The sequence below is a fragment of the Condylura cristata genome, unplaced genomic scaffold, assembly GCF_000260355.1.
Source record: "Condylura cristata isolate star-nosed mole 26May11 unplaced genomic scaffold, ConCri1.0 scaffold00015, whole genome shotgun sequence".
Taxonomy (NCBI): domain Eukaryota; kingdom Metazoa; phylum Chordata; class Mammalia; order Eulipotyphla; family Talpidae; genus Condylura; species Condylura cristata.
Genome location: NW_004567116.1, coordinates 27700393 through 27711676, shown reverse-complemented (window position 1 = coordinate 27711676; position 11284 = coordinate 27700393). Strand labels below are relative to the sequence as shown.

The 11284-nt window shown below is 49.1% G+C and overlaps 1 protein-coding gene across 1 annotated transcript in view; it reads right to left on the bottom strand.

Annotated features, from left to right (window-relative positions):
* PLEKHA7 (pleckstrin homology domain containing, family A member 7) overlaps nt 1-11284 on the bottom strand; it is a 79526-nt gene that overhangs the window by 65275 nt on the left and 2967 nt on the right. Inside the window, exons 2-3 of the mRNA XM_012725661.1 lie at nt 1436-1547; nt 59-160 (exon numbers count right to left, since the gene is read on the bottom strand). Coding sequence (XP_012581115.1) covers nt 59-160; nt 1436-1534 — 201 coding nt within the window. The 5' untranslated portion in view covers nt 1535-1547. The remainder of the gene's footprint in view (nt 1-58; nt 161-1435; nt 1548-11284) is intronic.

Below are 11284 nucleotides of genomic sequence, written 5' to 3'. Positions count from 1 at the left end.
CCCCAAAGAAGTGGTTTAAATTTAGTAACAAGAACCCCACTTTCCTCAGTCTCCTCACCTGCTTGTGCAGCCAGCCCCTCACCACCACTGGAACGTTGGGGTTCCTCCGAATGGCCTGGTCCCTCTTCCCAAAGCTGTGGACTTTATTGCTGGACTTTATCTAGAAAAAAGCAGACTCAAACTCTAGCACCAGGAGGGGCCTAAGGGAGCATTAAAAAAGCACTTGTATGATAGAGATGAGGCTCTCTCTGCCTTACTCTAAGCGGCAGTGCGCTTAGATCCTAAGAACAACAAGGACACAGGGAATGGATGTGCACATGGCCACAGCATCCTAATTAAAAGTCGAGTCTGAGCCCTCCCTGGTGGCGCAGCGGGTTAAAGCACAGCACTAAGAAGCTAAAGCCACTGCAGCACAAGTTCAATCCCTGTCCCAGAGGTGACACACATGGTGCAGCAGACCTCTCCTGACGTGCTCCCTGCTCCCCTCAGCAGTGTACTTCGTTGATCTGCCTGTTCTACTGCCCACTCTGTCTCTGGTGAATCTTCCTCTGGCCTGTACCCCAGTTCTGTATGCATAAATAAATAAATCTTTAAAAAAAAGGGGGGGGCCCTTCCTGGTGGCGCAGTGGGTTAAAGCACAGTACTAAGAATCAAAAGCTACTTCTGCATGAGTTCGATACCCGCCTTCCCTGAAGGTGACCACATGGCGTGGCAGACCTCTCCTGACACGCCCACTGCTCCCCTCAGCAGTGTACTTCATTGATCTGCCTGTTCTGCTCTCCACTCTGTCTCACCCTCCGCATCTCTGGCCCGCTGGCCAGTACCCCAGTTCTGTATGAATAAATAAATCTTTAAAAAAAAAAAAAAAGGCGAGTCTAAAACGTAGTGTGTTTCCCTTCCAGGTCACAGAGAGAACTTTAAATAAAGAGATTTTTCAATCAACTTTCAACAGCAGCTGTTGGCCCTACTATAGTCTATGGCTTTCTGGAGCACGGCAATTTTTTTGGTTGTAGATACCTGGCTTCACCTGTCAGCATGCTGCCATCTCTGCAAAACAGGCTATTTCCCCTGCTCCTCAGTCCGTGCTCCCAATCTTGGGCACAGGCATTTCTAGGACCTTTTGTCATGAACCTCACCAGGTGGTTTCTAACACACATGTGAAACAAGAGGCCCTCCCAGTTCACGCCAGGGGAAGGAGGCGTGAATCTGAGGCCCTCAAAGTCAGCCTGGCTCTGTCAGTTCTCAGTGTTTCCTTGGACATGTGACATTTTCTCACTTGGCTCCAATTTCCTAATCTATCATTTGGGGAGAATACTTCTTACATTTTCCCATCACATAAGTATAGGAGGGACAGATGGGTTTCTGGTCACACAAGGGCTGACAAAATATGAAAGCAGAGAAGGAAGGAAGGAACAAGGAGCCAAGAGGGGCTCACCTTGGGGCCAGGCTTGGCCTCCATGGTGGAACTGGTCCCAGCTGTGGACGTCTCACTGACCATGCTGGGCGGTCTTTGGTTTCTCTCTTGCTTCGACATATGTGAATTTGGTCTGTGGAGAAACAGAAGAGAATCCTGTAAGTGCCATGTTACAGTGAGGAGTAGGATGTAAAGTTTATTCCAAGTGAGAACTGATTGCTGGGCGTAGACAACCCAAACCGATTCCAGGCTGCAGCCAGATGTCCAGACCATGATGCTCAGCCTGTCCATGAGCTCCAGGAAACTGAGAGGATGCCAGACTGTCACTCCTCTACCAGCTGACAGGGCGTGGCCATCCCTGCCTGCGGCCCTAAGTTCCCCTCATTCACCCTCCTCGGGCGTTGGCAATTGCCCTGTCAGAGGGAAGGAGTCACATCACTCCTGCCAGGGAGAGCAACCCTTCCCCTTACACATACAGACACACACACCTCCATTCCTCTGGCTCCCCAAAGAAGTGGTTTAAATTTAGTAACAAGAAATCACTTGCGCACACATCCACACCCCCAGACACACACAGAGAATCGCTTACATAAATGCCAGTGGGGCTTGCCTCCCAAAATAGACTACTCAACAAAGAGTCCTATTTTGGGAACACCCAGTAGCCCCAAAATAGAGCCACTGGAGATATTAACCCCTTGTGCCATGCCTGGAGAGCAGGAAGAAATGATGCATGCCTGGGCCCCCAAGGTGGATCTCCTCAGAGCTTCCCTGTCAGCTTCCATCAACAGCATGCTTCCCACCAGAAAGCTCCACTGCCCTGGGGCACCAGAACTCTAGAAACATCTCAGGCTGACACTTGGGAGACACTGGAGAGAACCTTCTCACCTGCCTCCACAGAGCCCCAGCATTCCCCAGTCTTTCACAGCAGCAGCAGTGGCAAAAGTCTCCACACGAATTCAGTACCTAGCCTTGAACAGCTCCATGCCCGCGTGTCAGACCCCGCCAACTCCAGGTTGGATAAGCCTTCCTCACAGCAGAAGGCCCAGCATCTGTGCCTGGGTTTGTCTGCTCCGATGATGGGCAGCCAGAAGAGGCAGCTGCAGTAAACTGAGGCTCATTGCCTGAGTAGAGAAGAATCTGTGTTGATGCCTGAGCCAGGACCCTGAGACGACAAAGATGGAGACTCCAGGTCGAACACAGCTGAGGCAAAAACTGGATGTTGGTTCGCCAGGCTCACTTTTACAACAGTGCTCCGAGAGAGAATGCTAGTTTCCACGTTGGAGATAGGCTCCTTCCTTTAAAATCCACTTTGGCTCAAGGATAAGGGATCCTTGCCACTCCCAAAACAGAGCCCCAATACCTGTACCACTAGAGAAGTTCTCTGCCGAAGTAGCCGTGCCCACCGCACTCCCAGGCCGGGCCCGCTGCAGGACCTCTGCCGTGTGGACACCAGTTTTCCAAGGGGCCCTTGGACGCCTGGCAGCTGGAGGTGCAAGTCCCACGAGGCAAAAAGATCACTGGCTCCTTATCAGCTCAAGCACTCACTCCAGATTCTCCGCCCCCGCCGCCATCCCAGGCAGACTTTTGTTACTGCTCCCCACTCGGAGAATGTCATCACGCTCAGCCAGCTCACTGTTGGCAAAGGCTGTGTGCAGCAGGGAGATAATCGCAGACCGGGGGTGGGAGGGGGCCTGAGAGGCGGCCTTGTCCGGCGCTGCCTCCAGGCAGAACTATGTCCACAACGTCTCCCTGGAACCTGGGCTTGCCTGGCATTTCAGACTTCCAGAGGTTGAGGCAAGGAAAAAGAATCATCTTGGTTACGGTACCTCTAAGCTAAAATTCAGGACCTGCAGTCCAGTAATTAGGAAAAGATTTGTTTAGGATTTCAAGTTTAATTCATTCCCATTTAGGACCTGACTCAAGGCTTATTATAGAAAATTTGGGAAATATAAGGGAGGCCAAGCTGAGAGAAAAGAAAATAAATCACTCGTAATCCTGCCACCCAAAGGAAAAATCATTCTTAAGACTTGATCAATTTACCTTCATTTGTTTTTCTATTATTGCAATCATACTGTGTTTATTATGACTCTGCATCTTCTTTTTATTTTTTTAAAGGAATTAACAGCCAGTTTTATTGGTCTCAGACCAGGAGTCCATGAAGACCTCTGTGAATTTCTCAATTTTCTTCTCCACATTCTTTCTGGCTTGTTTCTATAACCTTCTAAGCAATTTTCCTTCTGGTAAAGGATCGCGGTCTGCTCTTTCCTTTCCTCCTCCAGGATGGCTGTTACTGCCTAATTTCTTCTAGGCAACCTCCTGAGCCAGGTGGCCCAGGTAGGCCAACCTGCACGTAGGCGTCAGACACACAGTCTGGAAGGTAGCAGGAGCCACCTTCTTCTCGTCTTTAGGGTGACCTGGCCTCCCTCAGTTTTGTGGAGTAGCATCTGCAGACACAGCTGGGGTATCTCCCGCAGTCGGGGCTGCACAATGGGTTGGTATATGTCTGCTTGCAGATGAAAGTGAGGCATTTAAAGTTGGTTCTATAGAAATCGTTAAAAATGGGTCCTCCCTGGTGCTGCAACTAGTTAGGAAGTAGCATTGCAAGCTGGCCAGAGACACTTCAGTGTGAGTTCGATCCCCACCCTGGAGGTGACCACATGGCGCAGCAGACCTCTCCTGTCTCACCTGCCGCTCCCCTCAGCAGTATACTTTGTTACTGCCTACTCTGCTCCCGACTCTGTCTCTGGTGCATCCTCTCATGGTCCCTGCACCCCTGGCCTGTACCCCAGTTCTATATGCATAAATAAATAAATATTTTAAAAAAAGAGAATCACTAAAAATGTGGATCCCCCACAGCACAGGGAACATCGCCTTGCATTCCCACAGTATCCACTTGGCTATCAAGGACCACCAGTGGCCTTGATAGGAAATGGTCATGGACATCGAGCACCAGGAACAGCCCCTCTGTCATTGTCAGCAGCTGCTCAATAATTTTACATCTTTATTTTTAAAAACTTACTGAAATATAAATACTTTCTCAATTATTTTAAACTCAGCCAGATCATTGCAGATGAATGTATTGCATTCCATCAACTACATATGCCATTCCTCCTCTGTAGGACAAAGAAAAGCCTATCTGGATTTGCAGCTGGCCTGGGAAGCCCAGGACTGATGGCCACTCTTGACATGTCTGCACGTTACAATCTTCAGTTCTGTCTTTCTCATCCCCTACATCCTAACCCATGTCCCCTCTGCACGTTGGTTTCCAGGATGCTGGGTGACCGTTGTTCCTCCTGAGCAATAGTCGGGGGAAAAAATGGCTGTGCCACAGCCTTGGAGAGGGGAGAAAGAAGCGTGCTTCCACCATCCAGGAAGCCAGCTATGAACAGATGCCAGCTGGAGGTCTAGTTGTAGCCCCCACATTGATCATGTGAGGGGCAGTGGTGCAGAGGCAGGGAAAGAGGAGAACAAATCTCTGTGACAACTCCATTCCTTATGATTACAGGGACCTCTGCTCAGCCACACCCAAGTCCAAACTCAATCTGCTCCAGGGAGAGGACATGTTGTCTCTACAAACAGGAAACATGTCCTCACCAGGACTCCCCTGGGCAGGAACAGCTCCCACTTCAAGCAGTAGACCCCACCATTACCTGGCAGCCAGGTCAGCCTGGCTCTTTAAATGAATGAGTTGTACAGAGGTACCCACTCACCCAGACTATCATCTGCCCTCAGAGAACAGTCTCTCTGAACGTCAGTGTAAGTAACGATCTAACTAGAAGTCATCTGAACACAACTAGTTAATAAAAAACAGGTGGTGAGCATGCTTAGGACACCAACTGGTACCCAAAAACAAGGATATGAAAAAAGTCTCAAAAATAATGTCTTTGGCGCAGGGCTTAAAGTCTCAGTGCTGTCATACTACTACCAGCCATGGTGGCACTACTTCAACCCCCAGTCAGGGAGCTGACCCTGACAAGGCACAGCAGACCTCTGCTGCCTTGCCCACTGCTCCGCTCAGCAGTGTATATCAGTAGATCCACCTGTTCAGCTCCCCATTCTGTCTCCCCACTGCCAGCACCTCTGGCCTGGAACCCAGTTCTGTATGCATAAATAAATACAAATAAATCTTTAATTTAAAAATGTCTTTGCTTAGCGGAAAAACTGGCAGTGGTGATCTGTAGCGGCACTCCCACTAGAAGTCATCTCAGCATACTGTTCTGTGAGCGACAAGCACATCAGTGAGGCATGTGTGTAGCCTCCTGTCCCTTCAGGAAAGGGTCATCGTTCACCTGGATGTGTGTGCATTCTGGCACCCAGGCTTCAGGCTCCTGCAGCCACATCCTCACTCAAAAGCCTGGTGGGTCAGGCACTGATTTGCCCTTGACTCCTCAGACGGAGATATTCTCCTCACAGGTTTCACCCAAGAACCACCCCCTCTCCCAGCAAAGAGCCTGTGCCCCAGAGCTCAGCAACTTGCCCAGCAGCGTGCCCTCAGGTATATGAGTCATTTAGATCTCAGGAAAGGAGACCAAAACACCTGCATGCCTTGAGAAGACAGAGTCTTGGTATCATTATATAAAATCTATTAAGTTAAAAGCCTGTTTGCCGGGTTTCTGTGCTATCTGGATTCCCAAAATACAGTGGGATGATTTGAACAAAGACTTCCTTTCCTTGACTTGGGCTACATGAATGCTGATTATTCTGCTGGAGGGCTGTGGGCTGAAGTTCAAAACAGTGAGCTACAGTTTTAACTCAGTGCCTCCCATCTGACAGGAACAAAAGCAGGTAGGACCAGACAAAAGTCAGTCTGGAGAAGCCCAGCAAGAAAGCAATTTCATTCTATCCTGAACTTCATCAAGGATGTGTCAGGTAAGGCTGGGCAGGAAGTTACTTCCTGTGTCCCTCAATTTCCCCACCGATAAAAGGAGCTGTTTCTGCCTCCTACATATCCAGGATCAAATGTGCAAGACACTGACAGATGCACTAAGGGGAGTTATAAATTCGGAAGTTGTTTTTCCATTTGGTGTGAATCTAGCCAAGTTTGGTTAATGAAACCCTTGGCTGCCTCTCATACAATGTTGGCACCTGGAGTGGACTGCAGGGGTCACAGCAAGACCCTTTCCTGCCCTATGTCTGTCACAACAATTAGGTCATCAAGACAAGCATCACCAGCCCTTAGGGACAGTCACACAAGGTCAAGCAAATGGAGGGACTGGGCCCAACTTGTTGAGTACCTACTGTGTGATTGCTTGATCTATCTCACCATCTCTGTTATGTAGCTGAGGAAACTGTGACTTTAGCAAGATTAAGATTTGCTCAGGTCAGAAACTGGACTCCAAACTCAAGCTTTGACTCAGAGAGACCAACCTCAAAGCCAACAGAATCCTGGGCAGGTGGAAAGACCCAGTACCCCAAATAACTGGTTCTCCACAAAACTCTGCAGCCTGCTGATTCCTCCATAAGTCACAGCACTTCTCTTAGCCTCAGTTTCCATTTTTGCAAAATGAGGATAAATTTTGCCACTCATCTCACAAGCTGGTGGTGTGGGTTGAAATGATGCTTTGAAAACCATGAAGCATTACACTAAAGGAAGAACCCTGTTCGTTACCAGTGGAGACCCCAACATTTAAACCTCAGCTCTTTATATTTGTTTCCAATGCATGTCTCTCCAGAAAGCTCAGGTACCATACAACTTCTAAATGACAAGATTTCCTAGAAATCTCCATGTGGGCCTTACACTTTAAGGTGCAGTAACCCTGTGGCTAGGATACTGGACTCCTCGTCTTTCCCCAGAAGGTTAATGTTGAGTTTTCAGACAATGAAGAGAGGTTAGAAAGCTCTGGGAAACTGGTTTCTGGGAAAACTGGTCCCAAATTCATACTCTGACCTCCAGGACTCTACCCAGAGAGCTCAGCTACAGCACAGCTCGGGGGAGAGGGAGGTGCATGAGAAAACGTGCAGTCACAAACAGCCAGCGAATTTTTTCAGACACTCACACCCACCACCTGAGGGGTTTGGGGAGAGTAATGCACAATGAAAAGCCAGGGGAAAAAAGAAAGTTCTTATCCCAAACAGGCAGACACCTCCACACCCGCTCTTCCCAGAGAGACATACAAACCACCAACGCTCATCCCCACACCCTGAGGGAGGCTGCTGACTCCAGTTTTCATTCACCAACCTCATTACTCAACCAAGGCTGTCTGTGTTCCTTCCCTCCCCCCTCAACTCTCTCAAACTGGGCCTCAAAGGCAGGCTCCAGCTTCTCACCCACCCCATCAGGGACTAGACACTGGCAAACAGGATCCCGTCTCTGGCATGAAAGCAGCCCAGCGGGCCTCCTGGGTGCCCCTTCCGAGCCCCAGCCCAGAGCACCATCCTGAGTGGCACGAGTCCCCTCTCCGCCAGACTGGGCCGGCCTCCTCATCTCCTGTCCTTTCTGCAGGCGGAGACCCAGACCTGGCCACCACTGTTCGGCCTCTGCGCGGCTCTATCAGAGACGCTGCAGGTCTAACCTGAGCCCCTGTGAGCCCTCTACCCGGCTATCCGCTCCTCCAAGCTCACCCGGCTGCCACTTCTCTCACCAGAAAATGGCCTTTTCTGTGAGAGCTTTGAGCGCTTCCTAGACCCGCGGAGGTAAAAGGATGAGAAAGAAAGTCACCGGAAGAAACAAAATTACTGCTCGCACGCAGCAGCCTCCTTCCCCACACAGCACAGCCACCGCTGCCGCGTTTCCGCCAGCACCGAGCCGGAGCCGGGTTGCCGCGTGGCGACGACCGCATCCTCTGTGCCCATGCCCTTGGGAACACCCACATAGAGCCAGGGCCCCAGCCGGTGTCTGCGTGAACAGAGCACACCACCACCACCTCCTCCCCTACCTGTCACTGTCACAAACCCCCGTCTCCTACACCAGGAAGGTAAACTGATCAGTCAAGTTTCTGCATCTGCTTGCCAGGTGTTTCCATCTCTCCTCATTTTTTCCCCCCTGTTGCCATGGCAACCAAATGCAACAGGCAAAGCTAGCCTAAGACTGCCAGTCTACGGAGACAAGGTGATGGCTCTATTGGCTGCAGAGAGGGACCCATCAGCCTCACAGCCCAGGGCTCAGGGGATGAACAGCAGGACGCGCTCCTTCTCTGACTGCGAGTTGTGGAACACCCCCAACCCCTACCTAAATTTCTCACAATGAGCTTCTGCCAACTTGTAACTATGGAAAGACAGGAGGCAGTCACCTCCCAGAAACTGGAGCTACCCCACCCCCAGGTCCACAGTGTCTGGTCTTGCAACCTGTAAAAGGAACCCCCTTTAGCAGAAGGGTCAAAGGTCAGGAAGGGAATTCTTACCATCTGCAAATAATATCCTTTTAAGTGGTATCCTCCCAACACCTCTCATAACATTCCAGGCAATTTCAACTTATGATTCCCACCTCCCTGCCTGCCCCTCAAACAATCACTGGAGGGGTGCTCAGCCCCCAATAGGAGGAATAAGCTAAACTCACTAGTGAGTCAGGAAATGCAGGCCAGGCAAGAGTCCTCTCCAGGTTAGGAAATTCCAGGGTGCCTTGCAGCTGGCTTCTGAGCACAACAGCAGGATTCTAAACTTCCAAAGTGCACTCTCTCTCAACTGGGCCCCACCTCAACATCAAATGCTGACAGCGCCTGGGGATCAGTGTACACAGCCTGCTGTCAGTCAGCTGCCAGCGTCACGGCTCCGGAATGCTTTTCTCCTCTTCCCTAGAGCTGCAGAGGCGTCTGTCAGCAGCTTCCTGGGCAGCCCAGCACTGAGGAGAAAACACTCCTGTGCGCAGCACCAACCCCCAAAACCCCAGCTGGGAAGTTCCTTGTGTCAAGGTTTACCCCTTCAGGAGGAGCCCAGTGTGTGGCCCTTTAAACCACAAAGGATCTGGTTTCCAGTTCACAATTTGACAGTCACCAAAAATCAGGAAAGAGGGTTAAGAGCCTAAATGACCCAACCATGAGGCCCTCTAAAAAAGACTTAACAACACTGTCTACGGAACAGACTACCTAGGAGGCTTGGTGTATTTCAAACAAGCGTGAAATTAGTAGATCAAATGTCATTACTGCAAAAACATTACAATTAAAATCTCTCGGCAGCAGTAGTCTATTAAGTCGACACATTAATGTCTGAGTGTAGCCAGAGAACGGGGTTGTCTCTTGAAGACCAATGAAATGAGAGACAAAATAACACATTAGTTAGAGGCACAGATTTGGGGCCAGATTCCTGGATTCAGTCCTAATGCTGCCATTATTACTAGCTGTGTGACTTTTGGCAAGACTCTTAACCTCTCTGTGTCTCAGTTGCATGATGATAATCGTGTCTTCCTCATTGGGCGATTGTGGAAATTAAATTGAGAGATGGAAAGCCCTTAGAAAAGTACCTGTTGTTTCTAGTAAGGGCTTTAAGTACTACCGAGGACTCCTAAGTGTTAGAAAAAAGACATGCACAGAAAAAGTCAATTATTAGTCTAGGAGTCAGATTACTTCATATAATATTAAAGATGAAATTCTAGATCCTGAAACAAGGGATGCTGGAAAATCTCTTGCATAGGAAATTACGAAATGAGCTGAAATGTGCCTGCTTGTAAATTTTATTCATTGACCTAACGACTATCTTTGGCATTCATGCAGCCAGTATACTCTACTTCCACCTGCCAGCCCTTCTTGAAGACTTTTGTTGTATCCTCTTATATTGTCTTTCTTGCAGAATAAACCTGACAGGTTACAGGAGAGGTTTTCCAGATGCCTCACCATAATGGTCCACTTCCTCAGTGGAGTACCAACTTGAACACCTCTCTTGAAAGACAATGTTTGGGTTTGGCATACCTTCAGTGTTCCATAAACTAAGAGAATAAGTTCACAAACATCCTGACATACATAGTATACAAAAACAATTCTCTCCCCTTTTGACATATTGCACTTATGTTAGTGCAACCTGAATTTATACTAGCTCTTCCAAGAGGGATTTCTGCAAGTCTGTTGGCTTGGGTATATAAAAGAGTGTCCTCTAGGGGATGAAGGTCCAGGACAAACTGAGAGAAGCCCGTAGATGCCCAGCCCACTTTGGCAAAGACCTAGGTAATATAACAGAAAAGGTGAAATGAGAAAACAAAAACTCTAGGGCCTCCCTGGACATAGGCGTTAAGTCTCAGTTCTATCACCACTTCAGCCTGAGTCCTATAGCCAGCCAGGGAGCTGACCCACACTATGGCACAGCAGACCTCTCCAGTCTCGCTCCCTCGTTCCCTTGGAGCAATGTGTTTCAGGAAATCTACCTGTTCTGCTCCCCACTCCATCTCTGGTGAGCCCTTACCTCTGCATTTCTTGTCTATACCCCAGTTCTTCTACGCATCACTAAATAAATCCTCTTTAAAAAAAACAAAACTCTAGGCATACAACAACTAGGTCTTGCTTCCTTTCATAAATGTGGACTGTCCACTTGCCAGGTGCACAGTAGAAATGCACTACCAGCTCCTCGGAGTCGGGGGTGGTCATGTGACCGATGAAATGTAAAAGAGCCAGTGCCCAATTCAAGTTCCCCTTCTCTAGGCCATGGCAATCAACTAAGCACAGAAATGGAGCCTCCCTAGCAAAGCCGGGGCAGAGCCCCTCAGATGAACTGTGATGAACATGGACTGAAAGTCAGAACCAAACCTTCGTTGTTCTAAAACACTGAGATTTTGTCTGTCATTGTCATCGCGGCCCCTCTAGTCCATCCTGATGGACTAGTTTCTGTATCACTGAAACTAGAACACACAGAGCTCACATCTTCTGGATCCACCAGATCATAGCTTTCGTATTATTTCACTTCTCCACCTTTCTAATCTATAAGAGGGGGAACCATCTTCGGGTGAGC